The following is a 23,719-nucleotide window of genomic DNA, read 5'->3' on the forward strand; positions in this document are numbered from 1 at the left end:
CTGTTGCTTGGCTGAAATATGCGAGTGGCACAGGAATAGTGAATGAACTAGAACAGCAGCTTATGGCTGAGTCAACATGTGGGTAAGTACAGTGTGGGTTAAATAAGTCAGCGTGATGATTTGTGGTAAAAAGCGATGAGGGTAGCTGAAGAATTCTATCACAGACATGTCATTGTCCTTGATTAGATTTAGACTTGTTTCATTCTTTGCAAGGATAATGTCACTCTTTCCTTATCAGTGCTTCAATCTAGCCAACCATATGTTCCAGCGAGTCAAAATCTGGCTTTGTCCACCTTGAAATTGAATGTGTGTCCCCAACAGCAGGGACAAGTGCAGATTTCGTTACAATCATCCCCTCAAACACACACCCCCACCCACATATAAACAAGCAAGTTGAGATTAAGGCTCTGTCAGAGAAAAGAAACAGATTTGCACTGGGCTAACACGAGGACAAATATCTCAGCGTGGTGGGATTTCCTTTGGGATTGTCTGTCGCGCCTTCATTCGAGATGGGGGTGATTTTGCAAGTGTGAAGGGACATGGTAGTTTGCTACGGTCTTAGTGGGTCACGAAGCCGACACGGTGGCTAGAAAAAAAAAGAAAAACAGTCAAAAGCTTGGCCCTGAAACAGCATGCGTATGAATATCTAATGCAATGTATATGTTTGTATTTCATTCTAAAAATGCTTCGAATGAAAGGTCTAAAACCAGACAGTGCCCGCCAAACCTTTCAGACAACATGACCTGGCAACCAGACAACAAGGTTAAGACAACAAGATGCCCCAACTATCTCAAACAAACAAGCCAAAATTGGACCTTGTGTAAGTGAGATGCCTCAGAAAACAATTGGAGCCAATTTGAATCTGAAATCCTTTTCTTTCAGTTATAAGTGAGTATTTAGATCCTGAAATACAAAGAGCTACATATATATATATATATATATATATATATATATATATATATATATATATATATATATATATATATATATATATATATGAACGCCAGTGAATTCCATACTTGCATTCTAAAACGCTGTCATGTAGCTCACCTTGATGTCCATTGAGATGAGCAATAAAGAAATAAAGCTCAGCGAACATAAGCGACATATAATCTTCGCGCCGTCTTAATTTAATTAGCGTCTTGGTCTCATTGGAATAAAAGTTAAGATTGACGTCAGACAGAGATAATGGTCTGCTTTCATGGATCACAGCGTAAGCATACCGTGGAACGACTGGACACAGAGTAGGGAAAAAAAAGCTCAACAGCAGCACTTTTAAGTGAAGTGCAGTTCTTAGAAATAATATTAATCTTCTAATGATTTAAAGCGCTTTCTATGTATGATACCTCTGTCACTACAGTGAGGCTTTCACAACCATTGAAAGCTTCATGTTTTTCAAGGCTGCCAAGCTTTCGTGTGTGCAAGTTTGGCATTTAGCATCTTAATCTGCTGGGATGAGTGTGACATTGTGCATTAGAGCATGTTAATCTGGCTCTGAATTGACCCTTAATAATATTGATATTATCACACAAATGCACTGAAAGTGAGAGACAGAAGGGAAAAACGCACTTATGAGAGAAAGCCGTGAAGAAGTGATGAAACCTAGAAGGATGATCAGTAAAAAGGATCAACAGAGGAAATGGGGAGGAAGGAGGTAAAGTGTGGCGAACGTGTGAGTGGCAGAGAAAATGTGTGCAGTCTAAAGAGGGTCAACAGCGTGGGTTTAGGCATCATATGGAGAGGCAGATGTTGGAACATATTGTCCTGGATTACCACAGTGTACACCGGAGAGATAGATGGACCAACAACGGACAGGCAGGAAAGAAGGGGTGGGGGATGACGGGGACAAAAACAAGAGGGGAAACAACTGCTCCACTAAGGAGATCTAGAAATCAATGTGGCACTCCACACAACCTTATCTGGAATGGAAAAAGTCATTTTGCTTCAGTGTTGATATCTGATTGAATTTATTGAGTTGCAAGGAAATGCTTTTAAGTGATAGTAGCGTGGAATCAATAATGAATAAACGTGAAGACAAGACTTGCCTTCCGTGTTTGTCGTCTTTCACACGTGTTACATGGACTTGATTTGTTGCAAGTTATTGCAACAGTCAATTACATCTGATGCTTCAATTGTTTCTTTGATTCCAAACCGTCCACTTTCACTGAAGGTGCAGCACTGAAAAGCACTAGGTATTAAGAAAAAAAGGCACAGTGACAAAGAAAAACGGAGCACGCCTGGACGGTGACTGACATTTTAAATTCCTTCGTCTCATCCACCAACAACAATTGCATTTGCCCCCCGCACTCATCGGGTTGTGTGTGTCTGTGTGTGTGCTCCTCCAGTCACCCCAGGAGGCTTTGCGCTGTCACTTCCTGTTTGTTGACATGCATGTCGCTGTGGCGACGCTCTGGGCATGCTCGGCAGTGCCTCTGCCCTCTGTACTGAGTGTATTTGAGCATGTGTGTGTATCTGTGTGTGTCGCTGCTCACCGGCCCATTGAGCAGCCTTTGAGTGACGGGAGCTGGCCTTGTAATGGAACTCAATTCACTCAGCAAATAAAGAGGCCTTTGAACCACTGGTCCGAATATGGCAGGATACACACATGCACATGTATACACACACATACAGCCTGTGGACGGTAGGAGGGGTTGGCTGGTGGGGAAACAGGGGCTACCCCTTCTTCTTCCTGCAGCTTCTGAGCTGCTAATTGAAGACAATTGAGTGAGCAGAGGAAGATCCGATATCAGTCAGTTCTTCCTCTGTGTTGCCTCTTTGTCGGCAGAACAATCTCCCGCTGATTTCTACATCAGCTACTGCTAGTTGTTCCTCTTTGGTTCTACGTAAGCTGCAACCATAAAACAAAACACCAGTGGTGACAGCGGTAGCAGTTTTTACTGGCAAACCAAATGCAAATCTGACTGCAATTTGACAAACCCACACTGACTATAGGGGCTCTGCTATTACAACAATGTGGAATTTATAAGAATACTTCCCTGTTCTGTAAGTAGGCAAAACATTGAAGGAGTTCCATCAACATGGAAGGCACTGAAGGCAAATTGTCTTATCAACAAAACTACTTCAGTTGAACCTGGAAGTGACTGCAATACTGTTATATTCAAATCTGAGTTAGCACCTTGAAGAACTTCTTGCATTCTCGGAATGTGCAGTTTTTTTGTGCCTTTATTCTGAAGTCTTTATTTTGGAGCAAATGTGGCTGTCAAAATTGATGGAGAGAGCTACAAGTGAACACAACGAGCGAGAGAAATAGCAAAGACAGCATCTCTTCCTTGTCCATTTGCATAAGCCAGCCTTTGTTTGACGCCGGTGGCCGGCAGCCAAGCATCAACAGAAGGACAGAAGTTGAACTAAAGGGAAAAAAAGATGGTCCGCTTCCAGAAAAATCCCCCACCAGAAATAAATAATAACAATTATAACTATTCAAAAAAAAAACAACACATCTGTTACTTCGTGCTAAACAAGCGTTGGGCCGTTCTTCAGAGAAAGAAATAACAATTCTGAGGAAGGAAAAATGGCATCTTGGAGATTTGTATTAGCCCACATGAAAGTCAGCGGATAGAATTTTGCGCTATAGAAGGACAGCTTATGAATACTCCTTCCCATTTGTGATTTTTCCTCTTTGTTCCAGCGTCTGGCCAATGATTGGTATAAGTGACACTATGCAGAGGCTCACACCAGAATGTCTCTGCTTAATTGGAAATTCATTTACAACAGAAAGGATCGGGCACAATCTGCCTTCCCCGCAGCAGTTGAGACAACAAATAAATCGGGAAGATGGTTCCTTGAGTTGCAATTGAATTCTTGTCATCAGAAGAACATCAGCCAAAAGCAGTGGCATCCGGTGTGTCACCTGATAAATGTTTCTCACTCTCGTTTGCTCCGCCATCATCACTTCTTTTCACCCTGAGCGTGACCTCGGCTCTCCGGAATGACCTCGATAGTCCGAATGTTTTCCTGTGCTGCACCTGGAGGGGACATCGGCCATCTCTGGGCCTGTCAGAGAAGCTGTTAGCGCTGGTCCCATGGGGGGGAGGTGGAGTGGGAGGAGGGGAAGGGAGTCGGTTGACAGTGAAGATGTCCCTCTCCATCTTTCTCTGTCACACAAAGTCTGGGACACTAATGGCCTCTTCTTCTAGAGCTTTTTAGCCTGCATCTTCTTTTTTGTTTGTGTGCTCTCAAGTATTCATTTATTCATGTTGTCCTCTTTCTCTCCCCCTCTCGTCCTTTTCTTTCCTTGCCTCTTCTCAACTTTGCTCCTGCTGTCTCTCTCTACCTGACTATCTGACCTTGCAGCAGTTGTATGCAGCGCAATTGGCGGCTATGCAGGTTTCCCCGGGGGCCAAGCAGCACGGAGGTGGCCTACCCCCCCAGGGCAACTTGGGCACACACTCCCCACCCAGCAACACACACTCACAGAGCGACAAGACCAGAACGTCCCCACCACCAAACAAGACCAAGGTAACAGAGCAGACAGAAATTTGGATTGTGCATGACTGTGTCGAACACTACAAACGCTGAAAGAAAGCTTTTGCTATCGCCCAAAATATACCCAATGTGATGGGCCTCTACGGGTCAACAGAACGAACCCCAAAATATGTTTCATCAACTCTCAGCTTTTTAGTGTTACGCAGTGTGATTTCAAAAACCAGCTGGATGGAATGTGATGCTTCTTTGTTTGCATGACACGCAACTGTCTTATGCGTCCAAACTCTTTCTGACAAAGCCTTTTTTTTCCCCCCAATCGAGTGTTGGAAACTTTCTGAACCAGTTTCCATCGTCTCAGTGGATTTGGGAGTTATTGGTGTTTGTGCCTTTTTCTCGGCTGGCTGCCCAATAGGGCCGACGTGAAACCTTGCCCAACGGAGCAAAAACCAATGAATATGTGGTCAAGCCTTGGGACACGGGGCTCCTTGAAACACTCACACACAAACTCAGAAGGCTCCTTTGCTCTGTGTCAGACCCCCTGACAAGCTGAGTTCCGTCAGGGCAGAAGTTGAAGTCGGACAACAGAATCGCACCCCACAGAGTGTCTCATAAGTCAAACTTTCATTGATTGTTCGAAATCTGTACACACATGGCCGGGCAGGTTTATGTTTGTGGTTGACCCCAAACGTGGACCCCTGCCTTCGTGTCCATCAACCCCTGAATCACACAAACATTAGCATATATATAGAGTTGGGCCCTGACTGAAAGGAAGTGGGGAGCAAAAATGGGCTCTGTAGTCCAGCAGGAGCTACTAACCAGGGAGTGGACCCTTGTGGATCTGAGCGGGTCCCTGTGGAGTGGGGACGGCTGGCTGGTCAGAGTGGTGTTTTGGCTTTACAGCACCATGTGGTGGCAATATTTGGGAACACAGAGGGACAAATATTGGATGAGATGATCTCATTCTTTTTGTCTTTTCCTCAGACTGACCACTGTGCTCATGCTCTCTCTCCCTCTCTGGATGAGTGACATGTATATTTTAGAGGTGTGCAGACCCAGTGGGCTCTCTTACAGGTCTCAAGCCATTTAGAGACCCGCTGTCCGCCTCTGCTCACAGCTGTTTGGACTCAGGCACACACCGCTTAAGTGCTTTACCCTCGGGTGAGACACAGGCGCGCGCGCGCTCACAAGCACGCAGGAACCAACACACACAAAAGGCACACAGGTGTTGAGCAAGGCACTGTGCCAGGCAAGAAGCCGAGCAACCCCGTTCACACAAAACACGCACACAAGCACAAATCAGTGCAGCGCATGTGGAGCTTTCTTGAATGCAAGATTGGATCTTTAGATGAAGGCAAGCATGCATACGCACCTCTACCATAAAGAGATTGAGCGCCATATGCAGCCTGTTCGCTGACATGCAGAACACACACGCACAGACGTCAAAGTAAGTGAGTAAATCTGACTTTTGTTAGAACCTTATGGAGACAGATGACTGTGGAAGAAGAAATTCAAATTAGTGGGATGTGTAACGCGCATGTTATTACACGGCGAGTGGATGTGAAGGAAGCAGTGGTCCGTGTTATCGTGTGTTTTGTCTGTCAGACAGAATTAAGAAAGACAATATAATTAATAATCAGAGAGCCACTTAATGCTGCAGGGAGAAATAGAGGGGAAGAGGCCTGAGAGAAGTCTTGAAAAGCTAACAGAGGATGTGGCTCACACCTGCTTAGCCTGTTCATCAAGCTGCCAAGTTCATTGACAGGATCCTGCTGTCACTCCAGAGGAGTAAGACACTCTGATCATCCCGCCCCTCCCGCGTTCTCTCCGTCTCCGTCCCTCTGGCTCTCGCTGTCACTCTGCATGTTTTCCAGAGCTGGAGACAGTTTCATCAGCCAAGAGAGACACAAAAGCAATTGTATTAATTTGAGATTCCGAGAGGCTTTAGAGGCCTCAAACACACTTGTGCCGTTGACTGCTGTGAGATTTAGAGCCTGATGAACAATGTCTTGCAGTGGCACACACAGATGAACAAGTCGGTCCAAGCCTCTCAGCTACAATGTCTAAACTAATTCCTCGGCACTGGCATTATACTCGTTGGCCATATTCCCACCATAGGATTTGTCTTGGCGCGAAGAGCAAATTCCCCCATCCACTGTACAAGAGGCATTATCTATTTGTAATAAACGTTCAAGCCAAAGCCCACCGTAATATGGGTCAGGATTGAGAAGATCCCGCTCACTTGTTCTCGTCTCTTCTCCTCTGGCCCATTGTCTCACTGAAGGCATCTTTGGGGGTCCCCATCTATTTAGAAATACCCTCCTAATGAAGTACAATCCTGTTAGGCCTCATTGCACAGACTTGAGCTCATTCACACACACGCACACACACACACACGCGCACACACAGGATGGCGCCCATGTACAGGCTTAATTGGAAGGGCTTAATTGAGTTGTGAGGGGCTCATAAGGCTTAGTTCGACTCAAGGAGTCAGAAATCTGGGGAAGTCGGCCATAATGACTTCACACACACACGCGCCTACACACACACTCACTTTCCAGTGTATTCTGTTCGGTCTAAGCCGCAATTAGGCTAATGATGCGAAATTAAAAAATAGAAAATACTCAACTGAGCACTGATTTCCAACTGCTATGTGATTCTTCCCGAGCTGTGTTACTGCTCTCAAGCCAGTTTCGGACCAAGGAAAGAGGAAGAGGAGACTTGGAGAGGAGAGGAAGTGGAGGACATCACATTTTTAGCGCAAAAATTCCAGAAAGTGAACATGTCATATGGGACAATTTTAGACAAATATCTTAGGTTAGATAACTTTAGACAACATGCTGGAATCTACACCACTGAAATGAGTCATCTGGTTATTTCCACTGATCTAAAAGAAACATTATTTCAGTCTCTGACACTGTCTCTACAAAAATACTTAAGGTCAAACTGCCTACCCATCAGAGTGGCCTTTGAACATCTGGCCCCTCTGTGATCTAATTCATGTGACATCATGTGACTTTGGGAGGCCTTGGTCCTATTGGATGAGATCATCAGTCGGAGTGACATTGCCATGACAATAGATGTGATGACAGTCACGGGCAGCATCACAGCGGTCCACATGGTTCATACAGTGAGACCTGCATAATAGCATTTCATTGTGGTCCTGTGATCTGATCTTCAGCCAGAAAATTCCTTTAAGTATATTAGGGGTGTAAGATCAAACTATAAAGTGGTTAGAATACCACCATCATAAAGTTTTGACCATAAACTTTCAGAAGTAAGGGAGTAATACACACCATCAGCGCTGGAATACACAGAATGAAAATGAACAGAATAATGACAAACAAATTCCAGAGACACAATGTTCTAGTTGAAGTTTGATTAATGAGGATTTCCTGAGTTTACAAACTTCAACATACAGTATACTGAAGGACAAGATGAAGTACATCGCTTTCACTGACGTGATTTTTCTTTTCAATGATGTTGCCACCTGTGACATGAACCTGAGGAGAAGAAGTGCTATTGATTGCTCTCTGTTCCCTTCACACACCGTGATGATGGCGGTGAAGGTCCGTAGTTTCTAATGAAGCAAGTGCACATTGTAGTGGCAGCCGCTGCTACTCTCTGGTCCTGTTTGTTACTTGAAGGAGTCACAGTCCTGGGTCCCTCGATGTTCAGAGGTGTTATGTGGCGCAGAGTTCCAGGGCATGCAGCTGGCATACTGTGCATGTGCATGAGTCTCTTTTTGCATGTGAATGTCAGTGGTTTTGCACCCAAGTGATCCCGTTTTTGTTTGTGCCCTTAGATTGTTGTTCCGTATCGGGCCAGTGGCATGCACCGCATCACCTGTCCCGCTCTAGTTCGCCATGCATGGGCTCTTGTTTTGAACTAATCGAATCACCTCCGCGGGCAATGGCAAGGACTTGGGTCCCGCTGCCTCCCGCTTCCAAATTTCTACGCTGGTCACAGCAGGCGAAACTGTGCTGTTTTGGTTTTTGCAGGACAGTGAGGGTGCACAGCCACTGAACCTGTCGGCCAAGCCTAAGGCATCCGAGAGCAAGTCACCCAACTCCCCCCCAACTTCCCCACAGGTCCCTGCTGCTGCTGCCGCCACCAAGCTGGGTCAAGTGGGCTCCATGAAGCACGGCGGTGTCCCCTCCAGCATCGGAGGATCTCAGAGCAGAGTCAGCTCAATAGGTAGGTGGACTGCGATGACTATTCTTTCAGTAGCTTTTTTAAGCGAGTTTCCTGCCACAGTCCAAAAAGAGAGATGAATTCATGACACAGTGATGTACCTAGATGTGCGTACATGAGAGACTGATGACCAGTCTTGGGTGTCCCCGGATGGACGGGTTGATGGAAATCCAATGAACGGCAGATGATCGTAAAGCTATAGCTAGGAATCTTCAGCCACAACTGCACTGTTCATATTGTTTAGGTAAAAGTAGCCAAGCTTGTGCCGGCACGACAGGAATAGAACGTTTTGTTGTGCAGCTGCAATTGTCGGTAGTGCCAGCACCATAATCACCCTGGACCACATGTACATTAAATGTGACACAAATGAATCACTATTTTGTATTCTTAATCCATTTTTCACGCAATGCTGATAGTTCAAAAATTACACATATGTAAGAGGCTATAATTGGTGTGTTTGTGCTTCTTTTTTTCCGTGTCGTTATTTGCCTGCGGGCTGCTTCATTGTTACGTGTTTATTAGCGAGTGAAGGAGACAGAAGAGAGAGGCAACGAGTGAGTGTGTGTGCGCGAGAGAGAGTGAGGGGACGGAGAGGGAGAGAGAGAGAGGGGGATGAAGATTAACACTCTTTTTTTTTCCCAAGCCATGAAGCGGGGAATAATAAAGAGAGGAGCGTATGACAGACAGGAGGTATCACCAATGAGATTAGACAAGCCTCTTACATGAGCCAGGACAGCGCAAACACCCAGCATTAATGACACAATGACAGAACACACACACACACACACACACAAAGACTCATGAGCACACAATCCTCCTATGCAATCAGCAGTCATTTTTTCCCCCCTGACTTCTTGGCTAATCTCACTGTTTTCAACAAATCGGTGGATTTAATATCAGATTAGTGGATTTGTGGTCCCAGATGTTTTTTGTTCCGAAAAATGGATTACAGTATTTAAAGTTAGTGTGTGAGCCCCAATGAATATATGAGTGTGGTGAGAACCGCGTGTATCTGCTGTTGTTTGTGTCTCAGGTGCCATCTGTTGCCATACGGTCACCGATATTGTGGACCCATAGCTGCGCTGGTGTTCCTGTGATAGGTTCCGATGGGGAGGAAGGGGATAAAACAAGCCCTTCCAAATGTGCTTGCTTTAATGTCAAAGAGTTTGTGTCTGTGTGTGTGGGCTTCATCGAAAACCAAAGCAGAATTGTGTTTCAACTGAACAGATTCTTCTTCTTCATATCATTATTATTATTAATTTTAGGTTTAATATAATTTATCATCACCTTGTTTCCCTTTTTCTACTGTTTTTTTACACTGTATTAACTGTAATATTGATACATATTTGTAAACAGTAATTTATTGTGTTTCCATTTCTGAAACATCCATTGATTGATTCATTTATTGGCATTCATTTAAAGGGGTTCAAAGGAGACCGAACAAGCTCAACCTCTCAGATGGTATTAGAAGAGGCACCACTAGATGGCACTCAAACAAGCTGCTCCTTTACGTTCAAGTGATTTTTAAGTCAGAAATCTCCCATCACGTGAATCTTTATAAAGTGTATGGAAGTGTCGTCTAAACCATGTTTATTATTGCCAAATTCCAATCATGAAGGAGCTGCTGTGGTCAAAAAAAGGGCCCAGAGTGAAGTGTGGTTTACTATTTATATTATAGAAGGAGGATTGTTGTTGAGACCGCCGGCATCTTCTCATTTGAAATGAAAACGGAGAGCTGTCACAGTCGGGCATTCAAAATCACCGGATTTGATGCATTCCATGTCACAAAAACACTCTGCGACCCGAACTAACACCTGAGATGTGGTGAGACGAGACAAAAAAGTGTGTGTCGCCAGAGAGAGCAACACACACACACAACTATCTGGGTCACATTCACATGTCTGAATTGTTGGCATCGCTGTCAGTTTAAGTGTGACACACACATTCATGAGAATATCCGTCTGCCCCCTCCTCCCGTTTGAGCCCAGATTAAAATTGACTGCCACCCGATTCCATCACACTCTCCTCTCACCTCCTTCCCCCATCGGATTTTTTTTTTTTTTTTTTTTTTGGGCCCTGCTCACGTCCAGATTTTGCGGTTATGACTTCTAAAAGAGTTCGCGGCTCTGTCATTACCAATCTGAAGCTGGTAATCTAGCCTGAGATGGCATTAACAGTCGGGATTAGCGCAGATAAAGGCCCCATAAACCAGCAGTGGCTCTTTGTTGAGAACTCACCCATCTGATGGGGCGATACAGGCACACACACAAATCACATCAGATGCCTCATCAGTGATTTTGCTGTTGAAGTTACACAAATGAGAGATGTGATCTCAGCTGGGCAGATGTTGGCATTCTTTAAATCTAAGAGGTGGACACATTTTCAGATTTATGTGTGTAGATGGGTTTGGTTGTGTGTGTGCGTCAGCTTTAAGGCTGAAGGCAGGTGAGGAGGCGGTGGGCTGCTTGTAGCAAGGCTAGCCACAGGCACAGACTGAATCACATGATGCTCTCAAAAGCCGAGTGGTCAGAGTATGTGCTTGCTGACTTATCAAGTGTGTTCTTATGTATTTACTTTATCATCCAAGCGTTAATTAAAAAAAAAAGGAAGGAATTTTCTCACTTCAACAGCAGACATAAAATGAAAGCATCCTGGATTTTATAAACACATCGATGTACTGTAGGTTCAATGCCTAGTGTTTTCAAACACATTTACCAGTATGATCATTATCATTATTTTGAAATCAGCATAAATCTGATTTAACTTCATTAAGTAGAAATTTCCAGATTTCTATAATGAAGGTCCATACAGCACCACAGACAAGGCCTTAAATTTAAACATACTGTTCTTCACTCCTGTTCTCAAACCAAGTTAAATGCCTCTATCCTTCTCTCCCATTTTTCCCTTCTACCATTTGTCGGTCTTAGCAGACTTGCTGTCCTCGTTGTCCTCGGGCGCGTACCTGAATGACCACGAGGCCGTGACCAAGGCCTTCGCTGAGGCTCGCCAAATGAAGGAGCAGCTGAAGAGGGAGCAGCAGGTGCTGGACGCCAAGGTGGCCGCCGTCAGCAACCTCAGCCTCAACAATGGACGCTCCGACAAGGTGAGACGGGAAACATAATTTTTCACTTTTTTATTTTTTTGCAGTGACCTCTGAGAGTGTTTTATTTAGTTTCTTTTGCTTGAGGTTGCAGCGCTTTAAGATTCTCCAAACAACATAAAAATTCAAGTAGATAATAATGAAAGAGCATCTGGTGAAAACTTTTTTTTTGTCCAAATTGCATTCATATTTGAAATGATCAACCCCTGACTTGCGCATTCCCAGACTGATCCGACAACTACAGAGTGTAAATGTTTTTAAATGATCCAATATTCATGAAAATATAAACTCCCATCACCCTGGCTGTCCTGTGGAATCCTCGCTGTTGGATCTGCCAGGCAGAAATTATCAGATGGCAAGTTATAAATAGTGGGTGTTTCTTGAATGTACATAAGACAGCAAGAATCTTACTGGCACATGTTCTCCGTTCATGTAATGTCAATTTTCTGATCATTCAGTGTGAACACATAAATTGTAGACTTCCCTCTGTGTTGTATAAAACTAACTAGCGGAGCTGATAAAAGACCACTTAGCACCGTTTTTAGGGCTACTTGAACCTATGATGCAGTTCACACTACAAAACACATCCATGTGATTTGTGTCCTTGCTCACTGTGTGTCAGAGAATGTGTAGAAGGCTGCGTGCATGAGCAGGCCTGTTGGAATGTAAAATACATCTTCATGTGTTTAAGGCAAAAACTCAAATGACACCAACAATGTAGGAGGCTGTTAGTCTCAAATGACCAACAACGTCTTAATATCATAAAGATTACAACGAGTTTCACCTGTCCTCCGGTACTTATTCAAACATTTCCTGCCAATAAATCATCGCAATCATTCAGTTGCGTCTCATTGCCAGTGTGCAATAATTTCTGCCTTGTGCCGCGTCGCCATGTAGGAGGTAAGCGTCTCCGCATAGTGCTCGCTTAAATGTGCTGAAGCTAAACAGGGCCAGATAAGGTAAAAACCGGAGGTAATGAGTGTGTCTGTGAGGCGCGCTGCAGGGTCGAGTGTGCGCGTGTATGTGTGTGCGCGCATGTGTGGCAGAGAGGGGCATCGCAGGGACGATAATGTGAAGTGACGGCGCCGGCTCCTCGGCAGCGTGGCTAAATTGTGATTATTTGTTAAACACATCAGGAGTCAGCTGGTGCAAGGACACGCAGGCACACAGACACAGGGAAAACTGTGTGCTTGAAGCATCTGCACCGATGACATTCAACAGCTCCATCAGTCAGTTTCATCTCAATTTAGAGAGTCACTGACTCAAAATGATAAATAAATGATATAAAAAAATATGCAAAAAATTATGAATAATTGGTACAAAATAAATCGAAACAAAGAAATTTTGCACAACATAAAGAACATTTGATGTCAGTAATGTGTCGGAATGTTGATTTGTCATACTAAAAAGGTACTTTATACCTCTGGGGGTTTTTGCACACCATATTCATTTTGGCAAATTTGACTAGAGAGACAATATCTTCCGGCACTGAATTCCAAGTATGCTTGTTCATCCTTGGCCAAATAAATATGCATCTGACAGGAGAGCACAGCAATTCTTTCACCAGTTTACGATGGATCAGTGTCTGTAGCTATTATTATTATTTGTAGTTTATATTATTATTGTTTGTGTTTTTATACATTCTTATTCTTACACATTGTCTGAAACCAGTATATGAAGATTAAAAGTCTTGCTTTATGGAACAAATAAAGCAAGAGTAATTGTGGTATATGTGTTGATTGAGGATGACTAAGGTGACATCAGTACAGTGAAATACAAATACATCACAGTACGGTGCAGTGATTATGATTGTAATTACCAACTAAATAAGCAGTAGCAGCAAGACACGAGTGAATCTCAAAGCTGCGGTTCTTTCTCAACTACTGCTTCCTCTGTCTCTTTTTTTGGCTGCGTGCGACGCGAGTGTGAAGCCGGCGAGCTCGCAGGATACAACAGAGTCATCTACTGACACAGTCGGAGGATTAGTTTTGTCGCTACTTTGTGTCTTGGCTCCGGTGTCAGCCATTCAATCCACTTTTCTCATGTACCGCGCCGAGGCTTAATGTCAGACTAGGCTGTCATCCACTCCGTCTCCCTGTTCATCTCGCTCTTTTAATCTGGAGCATCGCACATGGCAGACATATTCTCTGGCCCCATTTTTCCACTCTGCTCATCAGAGGACATGAAACAAAAACAAGGCAACTTTTCAAAACATATATTTAACACTGATAAGTGACTAAACATCAACATGCCAAAAAAGTAATATAGTAGTTTAATAAGTATCACCAACAAGATAATGTGCTCAACCCAGTAGTGACTCACTTGGTCAAATATAGGTTTGTAAGGAAAACTACACACGAAAAGTTGTTGTGATGTGCAAATGATCCACAAAAAAAAGACACTTTTGAACATAAAACAGAAATTTGGTATCGATAAAGTTTGTTTTTTACAGCTAAAATGGACATTTAAAGGAGCATCAAAACTCTTTTAGTAGACAGATCATCGATCAGTCGAACAACAAAGAATGTCATAACAGAATTGTTGTTAGCGGTCACAGTGTCAATGAGTTAATAAATATTTCATTATTAATAATTATTAATATTATGTATAATATACAGTGGTGAACATCAATGCCCCAATAAAGTTATTTTGTCGGTCGTTCATATCGTTCTGAGCTGAAACATGTGAAACAAAGGTGTTATTCTGAAGGAGTGATCTCTCAGCGGATTGGGAGAATCCCACCTGCAGGAACATGCACAAGCTCAATGCATGACAAGAACAAATTGGAAGAATAGGCGGGGCCAAACCTCAATTCTTGGTTTGAACCCAAGAGTTCCATTTTAAAAGCCCATTAAAATGAGAAGGGTAGGACCCCTTTCAGCAATAAAACTAGGATAAATATCATGAACCATAATATCACTTGCATTCCCCCTATGGGAACCTTACATTCTTGGCTAAAATATTTTAGCCAACATATGATCCATCTGATAAATATTGTGCCTCTGAACAGCATCTGGCTCAATGCTTTATTCATCCAAAACTGCCGGTTAAATTATCTCTTAACAATTAAACTGCTAAAAACAGGGAAAATGGATTTCATTATCATCCTCACCCCTCTCCAGCTTGCCAGGGTTCATATGTAAATGTAAGGGGACACTTTGCGGAAGGTTGTTTTAGAAGACGACTGTGTTTTGGCTACTGCTCATAATCGTGTAATTAAACTGTAAAACGCTGCGGCGTCTGTGTGTGCGTGTGGACGGTGCCGTTGGAGTGTCGGCCGCACCGGCTGCTTGCATTAAGCATGTAAATGCTCAGTAAATCAGCCTTTTATTGGTTGTAATAAATACCCAGGGGGCCGAGCGGCGTGGCCCCGATCTCGTGCCTGCCCGTTCTCTCCCTCGCTAATGCGTCGACCCTCGGGGGCCTCTGTTAGAGAGGCAAGCCGCAGCACTCCGCGAGCGCAGGTGGCTGCCAGCAGTTGCTCTACACTCTCGTACACACGAGTGCACGTGTGTAGTCGAGGAATGAGCCACACTGTTTTAAAGTTGGCTTCACAGTATTATCACTTAAAGGTTATAAGAGAAAAAAAACTGGGCTTCTGTTATATAAGTGAATCCCGATTGCTGTGAATAGTCATGGCACAAACTTTTGTTTCTGGAGTTGACAGAGCCATACGTCTTTAGCATGACAGTCTATTTTTTTTGTCATTCTAAATAAGCAGTACTGTCCTCTTTGCTACATTAACCATATATGAAACCAAGTTTTGTGTTTTTTTGCATTATTTAAAAAATCACTCAGCAGTCTATTGTTGCTGATAATTGTTATCTTTTAATAATAACGTGCATGACAAGTGGAATGACCTATTTTTCCCTTGGATTTGTACTGTGAGTTGATGTTATTTTCACGTTTGCGCTATCTTGAACCAAAGCAATGATGGTGTCCTTGTTTTCGTGAAACAAAATTGTATCAGTGCTGCCGTACAGTTTGGGCGGTTGCCCTGCATTGGAGCCTTAAATAATACATTTAAAAACCAAATTCAAAATTATGAATAATAATACCTGCAAAGACATGGTTTACACCTTAAAAACATCATTCTCCCTTCAAATGTTTGAGTCAAAAGCAGTGTTTTAAGTCACACTTCAGCATTCAATCAGAAGACTGTTTCAAATGTCTGTTCAAACGTACTGACGTGCAGTGGCTGACTAACTTTTTGACGTTGTGTCGTTCAGGACAAGGCGGCCCTGGAGAGTCTGAGTCAACAGCTGAAGCAGCAGGCAGAGGACAAGTTCAACCACGCCATGCTGGACTTCACCATGAGTGGAGACTCTGACGGTAAAAAGAACACCAGCAGTCAGGATGGTGCGACTATGTCTATTTGCCAGATGGAAGCATCAACGGATGTGATTAATCTGTCGGCGTGCGCAGACAAATGCGTCATTTTCCGGCTTTCTTTTTGGAAATTTCATTTCCATGGCAGTTTCTAATGTGAACTGTCTTTGTGCTCACACATACATGAAGTCAAAAGTGCAATATTTCCAATTTGTATATTTATTTTCCGGGTCAATAGCACATAAGCAGGTCTGAACGTTCTTCGGCAGAGTGACTCACAAGGTTTATATTGAGTCAGACTAGAGGTGCGAGGGAAAAGTCTCAGCTTGTACTTGTTTTGCATAGAGTCAAGTATTTCCGCTGTCATACATACAACTTTTGTCATCCACAAGGCTCCCCACGATAAATAGCTTTGTATGTCTGATTTGTATTATCAGTGTTACAATCAAATGCAATGAAGTGAAATCCCTCACGTGTACAAGTCATTCATGTGAGGATGAGGATGCTGGTTTTGCAGTCAGATGTGTAAAATGTAGTGACTACATTCATCAGTAAATAGGGTCATGGTCTCGCTGGGATGACGCCATGAGTCAAAAAGGCATGATTCAAGATCGTCTTACCACCATAAGAAGCAAAACGAAGTGAATTTTAAGCTCTCTACAAAGAAATCTATTTAATCTTTGAGCTCCTCACAAGAGCAGAAAATCCAAACATGGTCCAGTTATCTACGGCAGTTACACTTTAAGCTGTATTTAGCCTCAAGGAGAACATGGGGCAAACTACGGGGCAACTTGAAAGATGGAATATTGGGAAAGGATGAATGAAACTGTTGTGACCCAGCACAGATAAATGATTGAAGACCGGATCAGACGAGACACTGACAGTTCTTCCGATGCCATCAAAGCAGCTAGAGCATGTGAAGTGCAAAGATCATTAAAGTTAACTGCTAAATATTTGCAGCTTGTGAACACATTTTTCCTCCCACTTCCTCTTCAGGCTCCCCGAGCGTGTCAGACTCCAGAATATTCAGAGAGACTCGGGGTCGCGGCAGCAGCGAGCCGCACATCAAACGGCCGATGAACGCCTTCATGGTCTGGGCCAAGGACGAGCGGAGAAAGATCCTGCAGGCCTTCCCCGACATGCACAACTCCAACATCAGCAAGATCCTCGGTAAACACGTGCACGCATCCTGAATTTGTTGGTCTGCGATCAATCACGCAGGCATGTGGCATGCTCTCGTCTTCTATCTAAAGAAAAAAAAAAAGCGCGCAAACGCAGCGTCTTCAGTGTAAGTGGCTGTTAATGAACGGCTGGGGAGAGCGCCTCCGATAAATGATGATATAATTCATTATGCATTAAACAAGCAGCACGAGGCTGCCTGACATTTCCCCCGGACCGCCGGGATCGGCCTTGACATTTTAAAGAGCTCCTAAGCGTTTTATAACACAGGGAAATCTGGTTTTAATAAGCCTCCCCCTCCTTCTTGCTATTTTTCTCTCTCAATTGCTAACAGATCGCAGAATAGAGAGGGAACGGCCAAGTGCTGACAGCTTTTACCCATTAAACATACAGTAGTCAAGTGCAAATTCAGACCAGATATGAAACACACAGGGGAAAACATGCTCCCCATTACACTTGCGCACATACACACACACTGATTTGAGAATTCTACGAGCAGGAAGTGAGCAGATAGATGACAGCAGGTTAAGTGAAGTCCTCATTAGTTTAGATGAGTACCTGTCGTCCTCGTAGCTCGGCTCATTACCTCTGGATTTTCTTCCTCCTCTCTCTCCCTCTCTTCACCAGTGTGTTCATGCCAGATCATGGTATGTTTGTTCATTAATGTGCTTTGGTATTTTGGTGTTCCTGAAATATTTGCCACGTTTGGGACTCTCCTCGTCTTTGCAACATTGGTTCCTCACATGTCACTGAGCTGAGCCAGCATGTGTCAGTCGTCTACGTTGGATTCTGACAAAGATAATGGGTTTTCAAGTGCTGTGTGTGCAAAGTGGAATTTTTAGGCAGATGAAAAAATAGATTTTAATTCAATGGCCCGTGAATTTAAATTCTACTTCAGCCACAAAAAATGTTTTAACAATGTCGTCATCTGTCACATCTGGTCTGTAGTTCCATTCTTCTACAGTATATACTTGCCCCTCTAGCATTTCAGTTGGGACAGCCATACTGTATGCATCTTAACACTTTGTTAAGCACATGAACAATAATTTCTTTACAGCTGGATAACTGTAACATATATCACCAAACTATTACTTAATAATCATGTTCATCACACACGATTTTATCAATCACTGTTACTCTGCTTGTGTGGTCTGACCTGAATTCCTGAAAGTCCAAATGACAATAAACTGTTGATGCTGCAGAACTACAGGTCACTTACTTGACATGAACTTAAAACTAAGTTCTTAAAGGTAAGACCACCACATGAGCGCTTGCTTTCATAGCCTGGTTTGGTTATGTTAGCAATCCAACCAGATAAAACATTTACTGATCATGAGGTGCAAGAAACATGTGGGATGGGACATGTTTTTCACACAATGTTTTCACGTTCAGGCTCCCGCTGGAAGGCCATGACCAATCTGGAGAAGCAGCCGTACTACGAGGAGCAGGCTCGCCTCAGCAAGCAGCACCTAGAGAAATACCCTGACTACAAGTACAAGCCACGGCCCAAACGCACCTGTTTGGTGGACGGCAAGAAGCTGCGCATTGGCGAGTACAAAGCCATCATGAGGTCCCGTCGGCAGGAAATGAGACAATACTTCAGCGTGGGGTCAGTGGCTCCTCGGAGGACCTAAAATAGATTCATTTAAAAAGATATATTATTATTTGTGTAGATTCAAAAAATCAAGTGACGTGAATTTTATACTCTTTAAACCTTGAGTTTGACCCATGTGGTCAAAAGGTACTGGGGCTAAATCTAGCTTGCCAAATAGTTTGTTTTTCCCACAAGAGCTGTAAACATGTGGTAGAAAAAATGGCGAAAAAACTAATTTCGATTAAAAGTCACAGGCCAAAAAAAAATGTTTTTTTTTTAATTTTGTTTGGCCTCTTGAAATGCGTTCTTCAGTTTATGTTTTGAACATTTTCATTCTGAACATTTGTTCTTAGACCTACTGCTTTTATTTAGAAAAATATTGCTATAAGCCAGTATCTTACTTCGATAGCACTGAACATGAAATGTGCGGATCCGTGCTATTGAAGAATAGCGGGTGTGAGTAAGAGGTCCAGTCGGTACAATATGGATGAATCACCCGTTGGCATTATTAACATTATTATTAGTTTTATGCCCCAAATACGCTGTCATTCTTTATTCTTAAAAAATGCAATATCCGTCTAGGTCTTTGGAGAAACATCTTAGTCCATAGTTAGCCAGTGTTTCTAAGTTGTTAGTCTGCATGTAGGTTCTGAATTCACACGCTCTGCAACTTCCCCATCTAACTGCTATTTTAATGCCTCTTCTGTGCTACAGGCAACAAGGTCAGCTACCCTTGTCCTCAGCGGGCGTCGTCTACCCAAGCGCTCTGTCCGTGGCAGGAATGCCGTCCCCCCAGATGCCCTCAGAGCACTCAAGCATGTCCAGCAGCCCGGAGCCCAACGCCAACCACCACCACACCACCAATATGCCTGGCCTGAAAGGGGACGAGCCTCGTATAAAGGAGGAGGACCTACGGTTGGACGATAGCAACGGCGATGTGTACGACGACTTCGACTACGAGGACGAAGAGGCCGATTACGTCAGCGATAACGAGAATCACATCACCCAATAGAATGCCGGAACAACTTTAACCCCAAGCAAAGCAGGTTTAATGCCATGCTACCCAAAAAGCCACCAACCAGGAACGCCAACTTTTGCCAACTCCTAGAAACCTCCCCTTTTTCTTAAAGACTCTGAGGGCAGAGCAGAACCTTAACCCCACCCACTGGAGTCCTGATACCAGCATCGGACCAATCAAACGAAGCACAGGGCCTGTCAATCACACTGACTGTTACACAGGTTTGGGAGGGAGGACTGGATCTAGTCCCAAACCACCGAGAGGGCAAAAGTGAGGCAGCGTGAGCAGGAATCATTTCGCAACATTTGAAAGCGACAGAAAGAGCAGTTGACCTGTCGCACATCGACAGGCAGATGACACTTTAAGATGGTGGACCTGTTTGTTATCAAGAGACACTTTTAAGCTTACAAACAGCTTTTTTTTTTGTTCTTGGTTCTATAATATTCTCACTCAGGTACACGGTGCCAATAAGTGGCTTGTGAATGTGATTTGTTGTTTTTGTGCTACGAGTTTGAATAATAATAGAAAAAAGAGACATTTCTTTTTTCCCTTTTTGTTGTAAAGCACCTGGAGGACATCAGACGTGTTTATTTTTAACAAAAAGACGTTTTTCCTCAAAAGAAAAGACGAAAAAAAAAACAGACCTCGCTGCCCAAAACCCCTTTTTGTGACCACCTGCTCTTTCGCTGTCACCCCTTTTTAAAGGAACCTGACGGTCCAGCCAGGACTGCCCGCAGCCTGGACCGTTCCGCTTCGAGAGGCGGTTCATTACAGAGCAGAAAGTTAAGCACTGTGTTGTGAGACAATCCACCTTATCCATTTCTGCTCTGTCCCGTGGCAAAACGACAGTCTGGAGACAGTTTCAATTTATGTTGATGTTTATTCATTTTAAGCGAGATAAACACTGACATGACAAGAGGCTACATCCACGCAGCAGGGCTTCTGAGAAAAGTATTTATGTCATTGAAAAACTGGATCCAGATTTGTTTTTTAACAAGGCAACAGGCCATTAACTGAAATGAATTGTAAAAGATGTCAAATGTCATTTGTCATTTTGTTGAACATCAACGGTTCATGCATCATTGTAGCAAGTCAGAGACCACAGTTCTCATTGGAAAAAGGACAGAATGTCCTGTCGAGGCTTGAGATGAGCTCCTTCCCCATGGGATGGGATTTGAGTATCCCGTGTCACTATTAACCCACAAAGTTGGGCATCTGGACTCAAAAGACAAACTCAATCACCCAAGAAAAAAGAACCGAAGCTGCTCCACAATGAGAGAAGCCAGTTAAGGTGGCAAGGGTATCTTGTCAGAATGTTGACCTGGGGTAAACACTGTACACCTTTCGTAATTCCTCAAGAAAAGGTGCAGGAGGTTTCTGCAGAGAGAGACATGTGGCACTCTTCAGTTTCAATAGTCCTCTCAAGAGAAGGACGGAGGATCTCATTTTCTCTGACTACACCTGGTTTAAAACCAGCATGCTGTAAGGAGCTAAATCAGAAAAGCAAAAAATGTAATCCAAACCCTGTTTTTTACCAAACTAAGATTAATGAAGAACACTTTCAAAAATCAGCTACGTGGATGTAGCTTGTTGTACTCAACCCTTGTTTGACTACAACCTGCTGACCCCTAAGGGGCGGAGCGGACTCATTCAGCCAGTCAGTGTTTCTGTTTGTATTTAAATACTGTATTTTATCATTTCTCTTCAAACTGCCTCTAGTCTGATATTATTAACATAAATATAAGGAGGTTTTCCTAAGTTTAGTAAGTTATGTACAGTATAATTTATTTTTTCCTCTATATCAAGTTTTTATGAAATAATAAAACATTATTCTAGCTGGTAGATAGTTTTTTTTTTCTTCCCCGTATTAATTTGACCCCCTTTCACTGAATAAGTTTGACCTCTCCGGAGAGCTGGCGAATGGAGTTAGGTCAGCGAGCTGGACTTGACGCGGCCCTCCTCCGAGCTGAAGACCTTTATAAATGTCCGAAACCCATTTCTGAAAAAGCACTCAGACTCCGTGTGGTCAGATGAACAGAAGAACATGATTTATCATTTGTTGTTTTTTTGTAATTATTATCATTTTAAATGTGAAGTTTATTATTTTATTTTCCTTTATGAAACCTGTTTACTACTTCGGTCGTCTCGCTGACACAGTGGAATATCATCGGTGTGAACACACACACATTTTAATGAAGAGATTATGACATCCAACCAAATCATATGCTGTCTTGTTCTTGTACATATCTGATATCTTTTTTTTTCTTTTGTTTTTTTTTTGTTCAGAAAGCAGTGTTTCCCGTGATCTACCCAGGATGTTCCACTGTGTGTGTGCGTGAGATAGATGAGTGTATCTGTGTGTGTGGGAGGGACGACCATGAATATCTTTAAACTTATCAGGAGCAGTTTGCTTTGTTTGAGCTCCACGTGATGCTTCAGGAGCCATGACTACTCTTCAGGTGCGATGTTTGCCACACAATGAGCCTCTTCATTTTGCTGTAAAGTTGCCCCGTCACCACAACATGACTCAAAAACGATGCTGGACAGACGGGTTCCATTTGAAAGACATTTGTGGGAGTTGGATGACGTCAATCGCCCCTGCTGGCTAGGTCTGTCCCCATGTATCCAGACAATGATAATAATATTATTTAAGACAATCAAAGTCATGAGTGGAGCTCAAAACAAAGTGAGAATTATTAAATAAATATCTTAACATCTCAACTTGAAAAATCAAGAAAGATAATTATGTAAATATAACATAGAGTTATAGATTTATATTTTGTTCATAACACAGTGTAATATAAGTTGTATATTTCTTTTTCTCTCTCTCTCCCCCTGTCTCTTTTATTGATGTTATTCATGCCACAGAAAAGTTGGGAGTCGCAGAACTCGCACAAAAAAATATGAAGAAAAACATTGATGAAATAAAGAAAAAAACAAGCCACGAGCTGCCACCACCATCTGTTCCAAGTTCACTTTTTTTCAGTATTACTGCCAGCCAAGGCTCTAATAAAGACAGCAATGTGTTCGGTACAAACTTGTTGGTGCTGGTCACTTCTTTCCTCGTCACGCACATGTTCACAGCAACACTCTGAAATATACACTAACAACACCTGCTTTTAAGGACAGAAAGTAAAGAAGTCAGGGTTTTGATTAAGTGTTAAACAAGTGTTGCAATTATTATTTGTAAATAATTATTTATTTATTAAGTGAAGAAACTGAAGCCAGAAATGGCTCATCATCTCTACATGTAAAATAACAACGCCACATTAAATGACACAAACCACCATGTAACACACCCATTAATAGGTGAGTTCCAATAATCAATAAATCGGCTTAAGCTGAGTTGTTAATTCATTTTCTTTTTTTAACAATTTTTAACTAAAAAGTTATTTTATTTCTGCTTGACCTTTTTATTTATTCTGTATTACAATCATCATATAGAAATACTATATGATGTTAATACAGCCCATGTAACACCCTGATGAAGATTCTCCATTTAAAAGGTCACAAGAAACTTTGATTTACAGCACAGAAAACGCAGATGAGGGTTGTGTAAATATATACAAACCTTTTTTTAAGATTTTTTTTTTCTGTTACCTAGAATACTGACAGTGAAAGCCAGGATTTTCTAAACACACACCTCAATTGTATGATATTAAAATGTGTTAAATAGCCACTGAGCTTATGAGTAACACAAAATGGTCAAGTGTTATTTGAACACTGAATTTAAGCACCATGAAGTGTGTGAACAAACATTATTAGAATTAGAAAGGAGAAAGTGTTCTTCTTCATTCTGAGTACCAGAAATTAAACCGTGATTCTGACAAGGTTCTCGAAAGTGGGTCAAATGCCACCACCA

At 42.8% G+C, this 23,719-nt stretch overlaps 1 protein-coding gene across 8 annotated transcripts in view; it reads left to right on the forward strand.

Annotated features, from left to right (window-relative positions):
- Positions 1-22,907, forward strand: part of sox5 (SRY-box transcription factor 5) — a 78,434-nt gene extending 55,527 nt beyond the window's left edge. For 3 of the 8 annotated variants that reach the window (XM_053861613.1, XM_053861615.1, XM_053861616.1), the window contains exons 9-15: positions 4,315-4,479; positions 8,445-8,640; positions 11,565-11,740; positions 15,967-16,069; positions 17,063-17,236; positions 18,638-18,854; positions 19,554-22,907. In XM_053861613.1, coding sequence (XP_053717588.1) covers positions 4,315-4,479; positions 8,445-8,640; positions 11,565-11,740; positions 15,967-16,069; positions 17,063-17,236; positions 18,638-18,854; positions 19,554-19,851 — 1,329 coding nt within the window. In that variant the 3' untranslated portion in view covers positions 19,852-22,907. The remainder of the gene's footprint in view (positions 1-4,314; positions 4,480-8,444; positions 8,641-11,564; positions 11,741-15,966; positions 16,070-17,062; positions 17,237-18,637; positions 18,855-19,553) is intronic. The other 5 variants (XM_053861614.1, XM_053861620.1, XM_053861617.1 and 2 more) reach the window with 4 other exon arrangements.
- The last annotated feature ends 812 nt before the right edge of the window (positions 22,908-23,719 follow it).

Source organism: Synchiropus splendidus, chromosome 4 (assembly GCF_027744825.2).
Source record: "Synchiropus splendidus isolate RoL2022-P1 chromosome 4, RoL_Sspl_1.0, whole genome shotgun sequence".
Classification (NCBI taxonomy): Eukaryota; Metazoa; Chordata; class Actinopteri; order Syngnathiformes; family Callionymidae; genus Synchiropus; species Synchiropus splendidus.